This window comes from Oryctolagus cuniculus, chromosome 14 (genome assembly GCF_964237555.1).
Source record: "Oryctolagus cuniculus chromosome 14, mOryCun1.1, whole genome shotgun sequence".
Lineage (NCBI taxonomy): Eukaryota > Metazoa > Chordata > Mammalia > Lagomorpha > Leporidae > Oryctolagus > Oryctolagus cuniculus.
The window spans coordinates 892,700-911,041 of NC_091445.1; the positions used below are offsets into that span (position 1 = coordinate 892,700).

The following is an 18,342-nucleotide window of genomic DNA, read 5'->3' on the forward strand; positions in this document are numbered from 1 at the left end:
ATCAGGGGCCAGCGTTGTGCAGTAGCAGGTAAAGCTGCCTCCCGCAGCGCTGGTATCCCATGTGGGGGCTGATTCACGTCCTGGCTGCTACACTTTTGATCCAGTTTCCTGCTAATGGCCTGGGAAAGCAGCAGAAGATGGCCCAAGTGTGAGGGCCTCTCATGTGGGAGACCTGGTCGAAGCTCCTGGCTCCTGGCTGGAGCCTGGCCCTGCTCTGGCTGTTGTGGCCATTTGGGGAGTGAATTGGTGGATAGAAAACCTCTCTCTGTGTCTTTCCCTCTCTAACTCTGACTTTCAAATAAATAAATAAATCTTAAAAAAATAGTTTTTCTTAGTAAAGTACTGAAGGTGTGTAGTTTCTGATTCTTCTTTTTTTTTTTTAAAAAAAAAAAGATTTATTTATTTATTTGAAAGAGTTACAGAGAAAGAGGAGAGGCAGAGAGAGAGAGAGAGGTCTTCCATCCACTGGTTCACTCCCCAGTTGGCTGCAATGGCTGGAGCTGCGCCGATCCGAAGCCAGGAGTCAGGAGCTTCTTCCGGGTTTCCCCTGTGGGTGCAGGGGCCCAAGGACTTGGGCCATCTTCTACTGCTTTCCCAGGCCAAAGCAGAGAGCTGGATCGGAAGTGGAGCAGCCAGGTCTCGAACTGGTGCCCATATGGGATGCCGATGCTTCAGGCCAGGGTGTTAGCCCGCTGTGCCATGGCGATGGCCTCCCTCTGATTCATTCTTGAGGATATAGAGACCTCCTTCTCAAGGTGTCTGGTGTAAAATGAATCTCAGAAAATATAGCAAGTAAACAGGGAGTGTGAGGGCGTCAGGGCTGGTGACGGGCTTGGGAAGCCGGCGGCGGTGGTGTGAGTGAGTCAGCATCACAGCCTGCGGGGCGGGACGTGGTTTTGTGCAGGGGGTGGAGTGGCTGCGTGTTGCCCCCGCTGCACTGTGCCCTTGGCGCCTCTGGGCTCCCCTTCCGGGTGTGCTGGGGGCGGGTGTAAGTGGTGCGGGTGTCAGGAGCTCTCGTCGGCTGGAGATTAGGGGCCGTGTGGAAATGTCTTCTCTTGGGACAGAAGGTCAGAGTCAGTTACCTGCTTTGTGATGACAGAGAGAGAGGGGCTTTTCCTCCAGTGCCGGGGTTCGATTTGTGTGCCGCTGGCTGAGGACACAGTGGACTCTGGAACAGCTGGGGGTGATGGGGCCAGTGGGGTGTAGACGGCACTGCTGAATGCGCGTGGTGTCACTGGGGTGTGGACAGCACTGCTGAATGCGCGTGGTGTCACTGGGACTGTTTGCTAGGGGCCCTCCAGGGAGTGGCATCCATCTTGTCACTGAAGAGGCCATGGCTCCCGTGTGCCACCTTCACCCCAGCAGCAGTATCTGGGAGTGGCTGACCGCAGGCTTCGCTGAGAGGCGCCACTGAGACCCAGAGACTCAGAGGTGCTCGACTGTGGTCACATCACCACATGAATTCCTTGCCAGCATGGGTGGGGACCTCAGCCTGCTGCCCTGACAGGGAAGGGCTGCTGTCATGGCCACGGCATACCCCACACCTGCAGAGTGTCCGGTAGCATATATGGAGCAGGCTGGAGGCAGAGCGGAAGCGGGAAGGGAGGTCACAGCTCCAGGTGCTCCTGCCTCCGGTGTGAGGGTCTGATGAGGGCAGAGTTATTTATTTATATTTGAAAGGCAGAGATGAGAGAGAGAGAGAGAGGAAGGAGGGAGGGGGAGAGAGAGAGAGAGAATCTTCCATCTGCTGGTTCACTCCCCAAAAGGCGGCAACATCCGGAGCTGGGCCAGGAGCCAGGAGCTTCTTCCTTGTCTCTCACATGGGTGCAGGGACCCAAGGGCTTGGGCCATCCTCTGCTGCTTCCCCAGGAGCATTATTAGGGAGTGGATTGGAAATGGAGCAGCCGGGACTCAAATTGGTGCCCATATGGGATGCTGGCACTGCAGGCAGTGGCTCAGCCACAGTGCTGGCCCCAAGGGCAGGTATTGAAGGTCCCTTGTTGGGGAGAAAGTGGTGGTGACTTTGGAAACACCCTGAGCAGTCCCTGTACGCTCCTCACAGACATACCACATGGACCGCCCTCCCCCTGTGCAGGAGATATGAATCCAGGCAGGTTCACACCTGATCACCTCTCACCGGAGTCAGGGCTGCCTGCCTGCCCTGTGCTGTGGCCCAGGGCATCCTTCGTGGTGATTCTGTCCATCTGTGCCCTGACTCCTGCCCTGGGTCTTGGGAGTCCCTCACCCCACCTGTGTTTCCCAGGTCCACTCCAGTGCAACTCAACAAGCCCCTGGCACCCACCCCACCCCCTGAGACAGCGCTGGGCCTGTCTCAGCTGGAGCTGGGCCCTGGCCAGGGCAGAAGTGGAAGGAGGCACTGCCCCCACGTGTCAGCCAGGGCCTGGGGGAGGTCACAGGAGCTGAGGGTGACAGCGGAGGAAGCTAGAGGAGCCTGCTTTCCACGCGAGGTCGCGCTGCTCTGTGCCGGTGCTCCTGAGCCCAGTGGTGGACATGCTGTGTGGCTTCCCACTCCTGAGCCCAGTGGTGGACGCGCTGTGTGGCTTCCCACTCCTGAGCCCAGTGGTGGATGTGCTGTGTGGGTTCCCACTCCTGAGCCCAGTGGTGGATGTGCTGTGTGGGTTCCCACTCCTGAGCCCGGTGGTGGACGCGCTGTGTGGGTTCCCGCTCCTGAGCCCGGTGGTGGACGCGCTGTGTGGGTTCCCGCTCCTGAGCCCGGTGGTGGACGCGCTGTGTGGGTTCCCGCAGCTTCCCGAGTCCCACACGGAGGAGTGCAGTGTGCCGTGGAGCTCTAGATGAGGGCGTTGTACGTGGCTGTTGCCCTGTGTGTGCAGGTGCAGCACCCGGGGTTGGGGGTATTTTCGATGTGCAGTTGGTTGATGAGTCTGCAGATGTGGGGGGAGGGCAGGCAGGCGGGCGGCGGTGACAGACGGCAGGTCACAGTGACAGTCGCTGTGGGCAGGTCCAGGGCTGTGGTGGGTGGCCCTGCGCTCCTGGAGGAGACAAGCTCGGCAGTGCTCACCTGATCTCAGCAGAAGAGGTCACCTTGCCTGGGCCTAAGTCTGATTCGAGTAACAAAAGCTCCGGTTGGAGTCACGACCCCTCGATCAATTCCTAGTCTCAAAGCCCCCCGAGTGGAGGGAGGCCAGGCCCCCGAGGAAGAAGCTGCTTCAAGCCAAGGTGGACTTCCTCCCGGCCTTCCCAGCAGGGCCTGTGGCCTCTCACCAGGGTAGCTGCAGTCAGGAAATTGTTCAATTTCTTGGTGCTGAGCTAACCCAGCCTCTGAGCTGAGACCAATCCCAGGAGACTCAGACGTCCCCGGGGTCCACCAGGCAGAGCAAGGCTTTGGAGGTAGGGCGAGTGGTGGGCCCAGGTGTCACCGAGACCGCCCTGTGCCTGGTGCCTTCTTCTGGAACACACGATGGCTCCGAGCCGCTCAGTGGTCAGGGGAGCCCCCACCTCCCACGGCTCAGGGCCTGTCCTAGCTCCTGTGCTGGGACAGAGGAGCACCAGGGGGGCCTGGCCGCAGAGCAGCAGTCCAGCTTGCAACTCTGGACCCTGGGTCTGGGCACCCCTGTGCTCTGTGTGACTTCACTCCTGAAGTCCCGGGCCAGCTGTTAGGCTCCTCCCCCTGCGGTCGAAGGTCACTGTGGGTCTGCCCGGCTCCCTGGTTTGTGATTTCATTTTCTCCCAGCGTCTCCCCTTTGAATGCCCTCCATCAGCTCTCGAGCCTGTCTCCTGGGAGCAGGCACGTGCCTGGCTGCCGTCTTCCACGCGACTTCCAGTGTGTGTTCAGGGCACAGTGATTGCCCTGTGGCCTCCACAGCCACTCCCCTGTCTCTCGCACAGGCACGGACGCTCCCTCCCCTCTGTTCCGGGTAATTAGAAAGATGGGAATGGAGTTGGCATTGAGGGCTCACTTTCCTTTGCTCAGAATTGAATTATTTGTGTCTAGTCACTGTCAATTATGGGGACGATCGCGCATGGGGCGCCAGCCAGCGTCTGAGGAGGGAGCTGCTCGGAGGCCTGGCGTGCTGAGCAGAGCGGGAGGGTGGGGCCGACAGCCGGGAGGCTTCCTGCGTCTGCAGCGGAGGTGGAAGCGGCGGCGTCACAATGCCCACGTCAGAGCTGTGGACCGTGTCCACGCTTCCCGGGGTTAGAATCTGGAGGACACCTGGGCATTGTGGACATGACCACCACCAGTGAGAGGTCTTCAGATGTGACCTCGCTCGCTCACAATGGTTCTTAGCAGCTGGGCATGCAAAAGCAGTGCCTTGTTCTTTCTTTAAAGTTTTATTTATTTGGCTGAACGGCAGAGTGACAGAGAGGGAGAGGAAGAGAGATCTCTCTGCTGGCTCACTCCCCAAATTTCACATCAGCTGGGGCTGGGCCAAGCCGAAGTCAGAAGCCAGGAACTCCACCTGGGACTCCCATGTGATGGGAGGGACCCAAACCCTAGGGCCATCTTCCACTGCCTTCACAAGCCATTAGCTGGCAGCAGGGAGCTGGGTTGGACTTGGAGCAGCCAGGACCCTTAACTGGTGCTGTGATGCCGACACTGGTGTTATGAGCCATGGCTTAACCTGCTGTGCCACACGCCAGCCTCTGGACCTGTTTTATGAAAGGAGAAACTTGAGGACCTATCAGGTTACTTCCAAACGGTCAGCAGCCCCCAGGTCTACTTTTCAAAACCCAGTTCTGGGCTACAAGATTTTCCTTTCAAAGGTAGTTTTTCTGTTAAGATGTCTTGTTCCCCTAATGTATTAGAAAAGTGCAGGCTCATGTAAAAATTCTTACAACTTTGAAAATGTGTCCCATCAGTCCCCCAGTGCTTGTCCTGGACAGATCTGAGTTCACACTCTGTACCTGAGGACACATGTAAACCTCAGGGACCCTGTGAGGACGGTTCTATCTGGCATAGCTTTGCCCGTGCACCCTAGGTAAGGAAGGTCACACAGTAAGTGAGGTTGTTGGGTTTCAGAGCTGGGCAGTCTGGGTCCAGAGCTGAGCTCAGAACCGCCAGGATGTGCTATGCTCGGACTCAGCTGGAAGCATCTCAGGTTTTAAATGGCACCCTGTCTGCCTCAGGGCACCCCGCCATGCCCGCCCTGGCAGGTGCCCGCCCTTGCTGTCACAGAGGGACTCACCCTGTCTGTCACAGGGCACCCGCCACGCCCACCCTGGCAGGCGCCCGCCCTCGCTGTCACAGAGGGACTCACCCGTGTCGTGGGAGGGTGAGGTGTGTATGCCAGCGGCCGTGTCTGTGTTCCTCCCTTGGATCCTCACCACGCCTGCTGCCATCCCGTTCCCCGTGTGGTGCAGTGAGAATGCTCCCTCCCCCTGAGTCAGTGGCTGAATTCTGTTTCTCAAGGCAGCGCTGGGTCCTGGGCCACAGCCATGCTGTTCTCCCCGGTGGCACAGCTCGGCTGCTGTGGTGCCTGGAGCTCCGCAGGTGCGGGGCTTGTGACAGGGGCCGTGGGTGGGGCCTGAACTGGTGCTGCGTTTCCTTAGCAGAGCACTGGTTTTACCCAAACTCTGTGTTCACAAATGAATACTTCTAAAATAACCAAGTTTGCTTTCTTCTTTGTAGGTTTTGTTTATTTGCAAGGCAGAGTTAGAGAGGGAGATACGGAGAAAGGTCTTTATCTGCTGGTTCACTCTCCAAATGGCTGCAGTAGCCAAGGCTGGGCCAGGCCAAAGCCGGGGACCTGGAACTTTATTCAGGTCTCCTCTTGGGCCATCTACTTCTGCTTTCCCAGGTGCATTAGCAAGGAGCTGGGTCAGAAGTGGAGCAACTGGGCCTTGAACTGGTGCCCATATGGGATACCGGCATGCGGGCAGCAACTTAAATCATTAGGCTGCAGTGCCAGCCCCAGATAACCTAAGTTTTCTACCAGTTTCTTCTCTTTATAGTTTACATAATACCAAGAAACCGATAACTTCCCATGTCACAGAATACTGGTCTTGCTCCTGTGACTTGGAGCATGGAGGCCTAGAGCTAACCACGCATGCCCGTGTGCCGATGTGGGCAGAGCAGAGCCTGCTTCTGGTTTTATTGTGGGCTAGGTTGGGCTTCCTAATCCAGGCTCTTGCCTCTTACTTAGAGAAGCATTCTAAATACAGGCACAAACACAACGTGCAAAGTGATAAAGCTTATTTACAAAGTGAGGAAAGTGCTCATACACACATGTGGGCGTTGTTCAGGGAGAGTGAGCCAGGGAAGGGAAAGAGAGGTTTTTATATGCTGCTCGCTTAGGTCCACGTGGAGAGACAGGGATTCCCCTCTGCTTCGCCGGGCTTCTTATGATCTTAGAAAGGGAAGTGTTTACATGTACCACCCCAGGTCCCAGGGAGGGGTCATCTGATTGACAGCTGGGTGGATGAGATTACATGGGGCAGGGGAGGTGTGGCTTCCAGCCGTGACCCTACTCCAGCTCCCTGACTTATCCCAAATCAGTTTGACCCTGGGTTTGGCCACCAGTGAGTGTTGGTCATTGTCCTCCCCCTCCTCCTCCCCATGCCTCCCCCTCTCCCCCTCCCTCCTTCCTGTCTCTCCTGATCACGTGTGACAGCTCAGGCCTCCCTCGCAGCCTGCACCCAGCCTGTTAGGGGGTGTCAGGCCTGTGCTTTGTGGCACACCCCAGGGCTGGGATGTTCCGCTTCCTTTAATGGCGTGGGAGATGCTGGAAGAGCGTCTCTGGACCCAGCGCACAGACGAGGAACGCCCTCTGCCGAGTCAGTGCCTTCCTCTGTCTCTGCTCGTTGTGACTGGGGGTCAGCGAGACGTTGTTCTGCGAGCTGTTTGTGAACCCAGCCCCTCCCAGGCTGTCCGCCAGTCTTTACGAACCTGAGTGCTCGCCGGGTCCTGAGCTGCCGGTGTCTGCTCCCCCGGCTGTGCCGCTGTCCGCCCTCCTGCAGAACACAGGACCCCAGAGCATCATGCAGCTCTCCTACGCACGTTCCTCCCAGGTCTGTTTGCAGTGGACGTGGGAAATGGAATCCGAGCAGCCGCCTTCCCTGGCACAGGGAATGCAGTGTCCGGCCGCTGTGGTTTCCCTTCAGACCGTTCTCAGTGCACCTGCTGTTTCACCTTAACCTCCCTGACCATTCCCTGCAGTCGGGGATGAATCTGACCCACTGACCCACCGTCTGCTCTGGGCTGAGATGCGGCCTGGCTATGGCTTTGCAGGTTTAGGACATTGGACCTCAGTCTCCCCGTGAACCCGTGCACCCCCCTCACCCTGCAGGGCTGAACAGATGGAGCAGACACGTCTGCTGCTCCTGACACAGGAGGGATATTACCTGCGAAGCCACTGCGTTCTTCCCTTACACAGGAACCCAACCGATGAATTTGCCTTTGGTTATCCCTACAGATTTATCTGTTTGGAGGAACATCAGAGAGGGAGGGAGGGAGAAAGTGACAGAAAAGGAGAGAGAGAGAGAGAGCTAGCTCTCTTCTATCTGCTGGTTCACTCCCCAAGTGGTGGCAAGGCCAAAGCTAGGAGCCAGGAACTCCGCTGGGTCCCCCACATGGGTGGCAGGGACCCAAATACTTGAGCCATCCTCCACTGCCTTCCCAGATGCATCCGCAGACAGCTGGATTGGAAGCGGGGTAGCCAGGACTCAAAATGGCACTGTAATAATACCAGATGTTGGTATTGCGAACGGCTTAATCCACTTCACCGCAGTGCCAGTCCCTGCCTCAGGCTGACAGGGAAGTGAATGCTTCATGGCCTTTTCCAGATGCCTGGCATTGAGTCACACGCAGACGTGTGAGGCGTCGTTTGCATGCGTACTGGCAGGTGCATCACTTGTGTGTCTGTGCGTGTGTGATTGTGTGTGTGCAAGCTTAGTGTGTGCCTCGGGGGGAGGTCCCAGCTGACTCTCAGAATGTGTCTTCATATGGAGTGTTTTACTTCTATTTATATTTCTATAAAGTTGCAAGAACCTAAAATTAACGTCACAAAGCGCGTGGGTCACGGGGTGCATCTAGCTCACTGCACGCCTTGACCACTGTCACAGCACGGCGTAAAGGTTGCACAGGGCGTTGTGCACAGTCTGTTCCTGTTGTTCCGCATCTTGTAAAATGGTTCCAGAATGCACACGTTGCCAGGACATTAACAGTGACCGTTTTCCACACTACCTTACGCTTACGTCTCAGGTAGTAGTACCAAACTTGGGGTTGAGGTTTATTTGAAGTAAGGACCCCATGGCCCATCCCCCTAGAATGAACAAACTGTGAACCTGAGTACAGGCCATGTCCTGTTCACACCCGGCCTGCACAGCTGAGCCGGCCCCACTTGGTTGCTGTGTGAACCCGCACCTCCGTGTTTTGTTCTGTCTGTGTCCCTTTTGTGGGTGCTTGGTTTGCAGTGATGTCTGGTAGCTCGGGACGAGGACCGATCTCAGAAGTGACCCACAGGTCTGTTGTCAGCCTGGCTGGGTCGCAGGCAGGCACAGCCGTCGGGGAGACAGTGGGGCAGGCTGCAGACGGCTCTGGGAGTGTTTGAAATTGTTCCCACCTATCATAGCATCTCTGCTCAAAAAAGTGAGTTAATGGGAATGCTAGCTAGATCAAACTAAATCATTGCAACTGCTATTAAATATCCTGTGGACCCCCTCCCCAGCCCTGGAAACCTGAGGCCAGGTTCACGCTCTACGTGACACGGGTGGGTACCACTGCCTCCCCTGGGCCCCAGAGCCTAACTGCAGATTCTGGAGGGATAGAGAGCCTGCACAAACCCTGCAGACTCACCGTGTAACACAGCGGGAGGAGGTGCATGCTCCTGGCATGCCGGGGTGGGCGGGGGGGGCGGGTGTTAGGTTTGCGCTGGCTCTTCCCTGGCCTCTCACATGTTCCCTGTGCCTTTTGCAGGATCGGAGGGGCCATCCCCACCGTGTTCTCCTACTTTGCGGAGGTGCTGGCCCGGGAGAAGCGGGGGGAGCACCTGAGCTGGCTGTGCATGTTCTGGATGATCGGCGGCATCTATGCCTCCGCCATGGCGTGGGCCATCATCCCGCACTACGGTAAGAGGCCGGCCTCACGGCAGCGTCGTGTTCCTCTCTTTCAGTGCTGGTCTCACAGCAGCTCTGCCATCGAGTGCTTCTTGCTTTCGAGGTGTCTGCGAGCCCCCCCCACCCCCCACCCCCAGTGCGGAGATCTGTATAGAGTGGGACTGTGTCACCAGACACGGGCATACCTGTTCCCTAGCCGGTCTCCCAGGTCAGTGTCACACAGTTTAAACCCATAGTGACACCATCTGCCTGCGTCTGTGGTCAGGTCCCACAAGACCGGCCCAGCTCTGGGTGCCAGCAGCCAGGCCAGACACCCCCTCCATGTATCTGTGTTGCTGCAAAGAGCAGGTTTGCATTCTTTGTAAAGGCTGAATGGGGTGTGCGTGTGTGTGTGTGTGTGTGTGTCCCCGTCCTCTGTGTTCCCATGGGGATTTCACAGTTGCTTTCTTCTGTGAAAAAGTATCTTGATTTTGCTCAGGATTGCATTGAATCTGTAGATCACTTTGGGCAGATCAACATTTTGAGAACCGTAATTCTTCTAATCCATAAACACGAGACACTGCCACATTGATTTGTGTCTTCTTCAGTTTCTTTCAGTTTCTTTGCAGGTCTATGTCATCTTCAGCATACAGATCTTGCCTCTCCTTGGCTGAATTTACTCCAAGTCCTTTGTTCTTTTTTTGATGCTATTGTAAATGGAATTGATTCTGCTGCTCTCTTTCAGTTGGATCATTGTTCATAAATAGAAACAAAATGAGTTTTTCTGTGTTGACCTTATATCCTGAAACCTTCCTGAGTTCATTTGCTTCATAGCTTTTGGGGGAGCCTAGAATGTTCTCTGTGTAAGTTCCTGTCACCTGCAGAGAGCCAGCAGCTTCCTGTCTGTTGTCAAGGCCTGGTCTAGCCAGGGCCTGCAGGACCATGCTGGACGGAGGTGGTAGAGGGCATCTTTGTCTTGCTCTCGCTCTTAGAGAAGCTGCTGACCCTTCAGGGGGCCTGTTGGTGCTAAGTGAGGGACAGGCAGGCTGACGGGTCCAGGCGGGGTGGGGGAGAGCGCGTGGGGGAGAGCCTGTTTGTGGTAAGTGAGGGACAGGCAGGCTGATGGGTCCAGGCGGGGTGGGGGAGACCGCGTCGGGGAGAGCCTGTTGGTGCTAAGTGAGGGACAGGCAGGCTGACGGGTCTGGGCGGGGTGGGGGAGACCGCGTGCGGGAGAAGAGTTGAAACTGGGCTGAGTTTGCCGAGCTGCTTTTGCCCACGCTGCTCAGCTGTGGAGAGGGCAGGAGAGGCGACACAGGGCTGCGTGCGTGACCGAGGTGCCTTCCACTCCCAGGCAGCCCCTGAAGCCTGCAGCCCTCTTCCCGGAATGGTCTTACAACGCAGAAAGTGCACCGAGTGGGGCTGTAAGGAAGATTGTTCTGGTTAGATTCCACGGTGTACCGCATCCGAGGGAACCGCAAACAGGGACGGGGCTGCTGGCTCCACGGCTGCCAGTCGGCTTGCACTTCTTCCTAAACGCTGGGGACCACTGGGCCCTGGTTCCCTCCATGGGTGCTGGTCGGAGGACACCCAGCAGGCAGCCAGGCCCTCTCAGCCTGTCCAGAGGGACTAGCTGTGCGGCAGGGACGGCCCCCCCACGACAAGGCTCCTTGGTGGCTTGCACAGGTTTTCACGCACATCAGTCCCGACACCGCTGCCGCGGCCATGACAGCCTCGCTGCCGCCACCGCTGCCGCTGGCCTCAAGGCCCCATCCACGGAGAGCAGCTGGCAGCACAGAGGGCAAGCCCGAGTCAGTTCTTCCTCTCAGGGCAGTTATGGATGGGCTCATTTCCTCGCCCTGCTCTGGCACAGATGTCGGTGGAGCGCCGGCCGTGGGCGCAGTGCATCACCGCCCCGGGGCGGCGGGGGCGGGGGGGGGGGCGCCTGACGGATGCTGCCATGCGGCTGTGGTGGGTGCCTGCAGTGGAGAGATAAACACCAGCCGGGCCGCGTTGCAGTCACTCACGGAGACATTGATCGCGGCTGAAGCCGAGTTGCTTTCAAAGCCAGTGGGCATTCAGGGTTTCCAGCCGTTCTCAGCTTGGCCTTTCGGAATAGACCCTAGGCGTGCTTGGACGTAAGTGATAGTTTTCCACAATAGGGGCTGAGACAAGACAAATGGAGATTCATCCATGAAGAAAAGGGCAAACAGAAAACGGAGTCAGGACATGGTGATGAGACATTTACTGATGCCCTGAGAGGCGCAACGCTGAGGAATAAATTAATATCTTTAGTGAAACGAGGCGATGCCACGAAATGTCTTGGCAGCGAGACGAGTAGGGCTGGGTTCTGTTTTCCCCTTCTCAGGGCTGTGTTGGGTTTTGTCTCCTGTTCTGGGCTTTTCTACAGCGAGATGCACTCCCCTGGAGCGAGGGGCCCACAGCGAGCGTCTCTAAGGCTGAGACCCGGAAATGTGTTGAATGTAGTTAATGAGAAATAACAGAGGCCGGCGCCGCGGCTCACTAGGCTAATCCTCTGCCTGCAGCGCCGGCACCCCAGGTTCTAGTCCCAGTCGGGGCACCTGATTCTGTCCCGGTTGCTCCTCTTCCAGTCCAGCTCTCTGCTGTGGCCCCGGAAGGCAGTGGAGGATGGCCCAAGTGCTTGGGTCCTGTACCCACATGGGAGACCAGGAGGAAGCACCTGGCTCCTGGCTTCAGATCAGCGCGGTGCACCGGCTGTAGCGGCCAACTTGGGGATGAACCAACGGAAAAAAGGAAGACCTTTCTCTGTGTCTCTCTCTCTCTCACTGTCTAACTCTGCCTGTCCAAAAAAACAAAAATACAGAAGAGTGCGGGTCTCGTTGAGGCAGAATTGAGTACGCGCAGTACTGCCGTGCCAGTGGTGCTGGCTGTCCCAGCCTTGGGCTGACATGTTCGGGGCTTGCTTCTCTGGAAATCTCAGGCTATCAACTTGGTGCAAAAAGGGAATGAAGATGTAGGAAAAGCACAGTAGGACGTCTGTTGACCGAGTTTCAGATCAGAAGAGGAGCCCGCGTTCTGCTCCTCCGTAGCTCGCAGGCAGGGTCAGCGCGTCTCGTGAACTGTGTCTCCTGCGGCCGAGCAGCGCCCTTTCTGCATCCAGCTGATGGAAGAGCAGCAGGAGCGGCTGGAGGACGAGCCCCCCACCGCCCACCCCCCGCTGGAGAGGAGGTGGAGGGAAGTATCTCAGTCCTGACCCAGGAATCGTGGCCGCAGAGGTCCAGGAGGGGCCTGTAGCAAATCCCGTGCCGTGCCGTGCCGTGCCGTGCCGTGCCGTAGCTGGGCCTCTTTCTCTCGAGAGTGAACCGTGGGCCCTGGCAGCAGGTGCACCGTGTGCAGGTCAGCAGCCCACCGACTTCAGCTCAGCTGTTTGTGATCCAGCACCCGGGGGCCCTGCACAGTGGACAGCAGCCCTTCACAGCTTCAAAACAGTTTATCTTTCTTTGCTGATTTTTCTGGGTCAGCATAACACATGAGGGCCCTTCAGAGTGTTCGTGGAATTGGGATGAAGAGATCAATTTGGGAATAAGCATTTAGCTTAGCACCTGAGGTGCCGCCAGTCCCACATTGGATTCAGTTCCTGGCCCTGGCTCCTTCCTGCCACTTCCTGCAAGTGCAGACCCTGGGAGCAGCCCTGCTGGCTCCAGCACTTGGATCCCAGCCGCCCGTGTGGGAGACGGGATTGAGTTCCTAACCACAGCCGGGCTATGGTGGGAATGTGGGTTGGACACTAGCGGGTGAGAGCTCTGTCTGTCTCTCTGCTTTTCAAATAAATAATAAAATTTTTTGAAGATAAATTTATTTAGATGTGAAAAATTTATAGATCCATGTTTTTTCCTGATACATATTTTCCTTGAACTTTTTGGAGACTCCCCCATAAATGAATACAGATTTCATAGATACAGATTTCAGGGCGTTTTGCACCAAAATTTCTTTTAATGCCATTTTATTGAGCTTTTTGAAGTTCCCGCATACATCCATAGCCCTAAAGATGAAGTGCCCTGAAGACAGGAGGAGAAAGCGCAGTCCCAGTTGGCACCCCCAGTGCTTGGTGTCAAGATGAGGTAGCAGTGGTGCCTCCGTCAGTAGGGCAGGTCTGCACTGCACGTGATCTGGTGACTGGTATTAAGCCGAGCTGTGGCGCTGACACAGACCCACCCCAGAGTCCTTGTCCCATCTCACACGGCCCTGCGTGGCACTGGGAGAGGTCGGTGGTCAGAATCTGCGCTGTCCGGCTCCCGCTGAGTCGGGCGTGGTGTGAGAACACGTTGTCCTGTGCCATTGGTAATCGAGTGTGTCCTCACTTCTTGGTGTCCGTGTGCGTCTCCCGGTCTTCCCACATCCATGGCCCCGCCATGTGTCTACTTAAGCTTTCACATGTATTTCTGCCACAAGCCCGGCCTCCTCTGAGGTCTGTGCACCCGACGCTGCTCGACTGCTTCTGGACCCACCCTGTGGTACAGCCCAGTCTCAGGCCGTTCCCTGAGAAGAGTGGAATGGGGGGTTTCCCCTGTGTCGTTCATTCCCCTGGGTCTGCTGCCTGCTTTGGTCTTGCCCCTGGATGTGCTCCCCTGGGTCTGCTGCCTGCTTTGGTCTTGCCCCTGGACGTGCTCCCCTGGGTCTGCTGCCTGCTTTGGTCTTGCCCCTGGACGTGCTCCCCTGGGTCTGCTGCCTGCTTTGGTCTTGCCCATGACGTGTTCCTTCTGGGCGTTGGACGCTCTGGAAGCTGAGCAGGCAAGGCTCGCTGCTGCTGCCAGGCAGTGACCGGTGGCCGCTGGTCCAGGCCGCCTGGCACCAGGTAGACGGTGCTTTCTGCGGCGCAGAGCCATCCTTCTCCTGACTGGAGGAAGAGGCCTGACCCCGGGGCCCCCGCTGTCCATGTCCTGATGGAGGAAGAGGCCTGACCCTGGGGCCCCCGCTGTCCATGTCCTGATTGGAGGAAGAGGCCTGACCCCTGGGCCCCCGCTGTCCATGTCCTGATGGAGGAAGAGGCCTGACCCTTGGGACCCCGCTGTCCATGTCCTGATGGAGGAAGAGGCCTGACCCCTGGGCCCCCGCTGTCCATGTCCTGATTGGAGTAAGAGGCCTGATCCCTGGGCCCCCGCTGTCCATGTCCTGATGGAGGAAGAGGCCTGACCCCTGGGCCCCCGCTGTCCATGTCCTGATGGAGGAAGAGGCCTGACCCCGGGGCCCCCGCTGTTCACGCAGATGGAGACGTTGCTCTGCGTGCCCTGCTGCTCTGAGAAGGTTGTGGTGAACGGCTCTCTGGCTTTCAGCGTCGCGTCTCCACCTGCAGGACCCCCAGCCTCCGCTCCCTCAGTTCCAGTGAGGCACCTCCTGTCCTGTGTCTGCCTGGGGTCCCCCAGGATCTCGTAGGTTCCCTTCCCGCTGCCCTGCCCTAGTTTCTTTGTTCCCCTCGCTCCTGCTCAGGGGAGGGAGAAGGCAGAATGTTGCTCAGTTGACCACTGTGGAGAAGTCACACGTTAGTGCCCCGTGTGGGGCCGGCACACGCAGGAGGTAAGTACCGAACTTGGCAGCTCCAAGTCAGGACGTGGGGGACCTGCAGAGCTCTGGACCTCGATACCTGGACTCGCAGGAGCCTGGGCTCACCTGGACACTTGTCTGAGCCTGGAGGGTCAGCCTCGCGGGCAGGCGGCTGCTTCACAGGCTGGCCCAGGCCACTCCGCATGAGGGGCCCTTCACAGCCCGGACTGCCCTGCCTGCCCTGCCTGCCCAGCACTCACAGTCACAGAGGGCCCAGGCAGAAGCTGCTGGGAGTTTGCTGGCCTCACCTGGGCAGCCACACGCTGCCGCTCATGTGGCTGCCGTGCCCTCTGCACGAGGCCACCAGCACCAGGACATGGTGTCCACGGTGTCCACCTTCTTGGTGTCCTCCCGTAGGACTTTGGGCTGTAAAGTCCTGTGTGACTGTGAAGCCAAATGGCACTCCAGCCATCCTGGCAAACATGCCTGCCCTGTGGACAGGTGCTTAATGAAAAAACATCATCAGCCTTCAGGCACCTGCCAACCTCTGTGAAGGGCCCGTTGGGCTCTCTCAGGTCCCTTCTCAGTCAACACGAACTGGAGTTTCATTTCCTGGCACAGCTCTGAGGCTCCTCGTGGGGCCCCACAAGCCTGGGAGAGTTCAGCTGTGAGTGAGCCTGCTGTGGGCCTGCTACAGGCATTTGCTGGGGACGAGTGACCTTTGGAGCAGATTTCCTGGGGTGGTCTTCAGTCTGCTGTCCAATACACGCCAGATGTCAGACTTAGCACGAGGTTTCGTCCTGCCTCACGTGCCGTCAGGGACCCAGAGCCTCCCCTGATCACATCCTCCTGCCCCACGAGTCCTCGGTTGCTCCGCGAGTTCACCCTGATCCTGTCCTAGGGTCCTGTCCAGGCTGTCCCTAGGGTTCCAGGTTCATCCCCCTGAGGCTGTCAGAGGGACCCTTCAGATGTCAGCCCACCCTGCCCCGTGTGCGTGCTCTGCTTATGCTGCTGAGCCGTGGCCCTCCAGGCCTTGCTAGCGGCCAGGGTCCTGCCTGGGCGGCGTCCTGGCTTCCCTCGCGTTGTGCGCTGCGCGGAGGCTGTGCTGTGCCTTCCCCTCTGTTGTGTTCGCAGTCACCTGCGTCTGCAGTGTTCTTCCCTCAGACCCCACCACACTGACTTCTGTTCCTTGGAGCGGCCGTCCCTGGCCACTCCCTGCAGCGGCAGAGCCACCCCTGTGCAGATGAACCGTGGGTGCTCTCTGTGGCTTCTCCAGTTAGAATGAAACTGCAGGTGGGCAGGAGTCAACGGCATATGCCTGACACACAGGCTCCCCCATCAGTACCTGGAGTGGACGCTGGGTGGGTTACTCGTGGTGGAGGACGTGCCCGCCCGTGGGTTGTCTTGCTCACTTGGGAAACACTGATGCACCGTGCAGTGTGCCAGGATTCAGTCGAGGCCTAGCCCAGTGCTGTCTGAGAGAAATCCAGTGGCAGCCACACGCAAATCATCTCAGTTCTCTAGAAGCCACAACCAGTAAAAATGAGCATGTACAGTGACGCTTCCAATCTGTAGCCCGTCTGTGTCCAGAGTAGCACTGCAGCACGCCGTCGAGTGCACAGGTGGCACACGTCACCTTTTGTGCGGACGAGGCCTCATTTCCAGCACGGAGCTCTCACCATGCGTCTCCACCTGGCTGGCGTGGGTGTCCACAGAGACCCTGCACAAACCCAAGCGCAGTGCTGTTTGCACTCGCTCCCCAGTTCTCTGTCCCCTGGTGCTGAGTGGACTGGGTTCCAAGGCTTGACCTGGTCACCACATTCCCTGCTCATGACGGGGCGGAGTCTGAAAGGGGAAGGAAGCCATGAGCATTGGGTGCTGGCTAGGGGCTGGGCGTGGCTTGTGGGCCTTGGGTCCGAAGATGCTTCGGGATGGGATTGTTGGAGCCAGCGCAGGTGGTCGATCCCAGAGCACAGCTCACTCAGAGCTCGCGGAAGCCTGCAGCGCACTCTGAACAGGGGCTCCGGTTCCTCCGTGTGGCGAGGGTTTTGTCAGGGGCACAGCACTCACAGTGTAAAAGCGCACGGAGACTGGTTGCAGGATTCCGAGGGCAGGTTTATCTCTTCAGTGTGCTGCACGGTGCCCATCACCAACACAGGATGCGGGGTTTCCGACTCGGTGCTGGTGTCCTGACAGCCCCTGCGTGTTGGGGGATAGCTGGGAGCTTGCGGGGGTCAGCTCCTTGGGCCCACATCTTGAGGGCCATTATGGGTGCCTTTTTCCTGACTGCCTCTTCCCCTGTGCTGTACAAGGAAACCAGAATACAACGCAGAATGCCCTCATGTTTATCTCGGTAGAAAAGTGAGCATCGGCAGCGTATGGCTGCTGGAACGATCATGGAGTTGCGGCCTCAGAGCGGGCGTGTGGGCCTGGGCTCGGCGCTGTCTGATTTATTGTTGCAGCCCTCACGATGACAGCATCCGCACATTTTCCCAGCAGCCCCAGATCTTCAGAGCAGCCGGGGAAGGAGGCCTGTTTGTCACTGTAGACGGTGTCCTCGGCTGCAGGGCCCTGCAGCTGCGGACTGCGCCCAGCAAAGATGCTGGCGGGAGGGACGGGAAGCTGCCGCGGACTCTGCACTCCGTGTGCAGCCAGCGAGCAAGACACGGGATGAGACTCGGGGCCCCCTCCCAGCACACGCATGCTCACGCACACACACACGCCCTGACGCCACTCCCTGGTGAGAAAGTGGGGCCATCGTTAGTGGGGACCATGGGGGTGAGACGGAGGATGGGTGGTGCAGGTGGAAGCTGCAGAGCTGAGCGCAGCCCTTGCCCTGCTCTGAGTGAGTGGAAGTGGTGACTTGTCTAGACGGCTATGGATGGCTCTTGACAAACGTCACAGCATGGGAATGGAAGAACCAGAGCTTGCCCCTCAGTGCCACAGGGGCTGGTGCTGCTGACGCACCCTGAGGGAGGGCTCCGCAGCCCTCGAGGGCTGTGGGGTGGGCACAGGAGTCTGACCACAAGGGGGCTGTGGGGCAGGCGCGGGTGTCTGACCACGAGGGGGCTGTGGGGACAGAGGCAGGTGTCTGACCACGAGGGGGCTGTGGGGCGGGCGCGGGAGTCTGACCATGAGGCGGCTGTGGGGCAGGCGCGGGTGTCTGACCACGAGGGGGCTGTGGGGTGGGCACGGGAGTCTGACCACGAGGGGGCTGTGGGGCAGGCGTGGGTGTCTGACCACGAAGGGGCTGTGGGGCGGGCGCGGGAGTCTGACTGCGAGAGGGCTGTGGGGCGGGCGCAGGAGTCTGACCACGAGGGGGCTGTGGGGCGGGCGCAGGAGTCTGACCACGAGGGGGCTGCGGGGCGGGCGCGGTGTCTGACCACGAGGGGGCTGTGGGGCAGGCACGGGAGTCTGACCACGAGGGGGCTGTGGGGGCGCTGGCTGGGATCTGCGGCGAGGCTTCTGGGCCCGTGACTGAGCTGGGCGTGTGTTCACCGGTATTTTCCTGTAGACGTGGTTGTGATCATTGGTGCACTTCTGTTGATTTGCCCTCAATCCGTGTGGCACCCGAGCACAGCTCCCACTCCCTGCCCCAGGAGAGAAGCGGACACAGGAGTGAAGGAGACACGGAAGCAGGGCGTGGTTGCACACGCACGCCCTCCTGCAGGTGGCTGTTTGCCGAGCAGGCTGTGGGGCAGCCGGCCTGTGTCAGCCGCGCTCACCATCACATCTGGCTCGCCAGGGGAGGCTGCAGCGCCATCTGCTGGGAGGGAAGAGGTCCATCTTGAGCTTTGAATTTTTTTTTTT

General features: G+C 58.4%; 1 protein-coding gene across 2 annotated transcripts in view; it reads left to right on the forward strand.

Moving 5' to 3' along the window:
- The window catches only part of SV2C (synaptic vesicle glycoprotein 2C), a 104,415-nt gene that overhangs the window by 48,712 nt on the left and 37,361 nt on the right, over positions 1-18,342 (forward strand). For both annotated transcript variants that reach the window (XM_070056298.1, XM_070056299.1), the window contains one exon: positions 8,894-9,045. In XM_070056298.1, the coding sequence (XP_069912399.1) occupies positions 8,894-9,045 (152 nt within the window). The remainder of the gene's footprint in view (positions 1-8,893; positions 9,046-18,342) is intronic.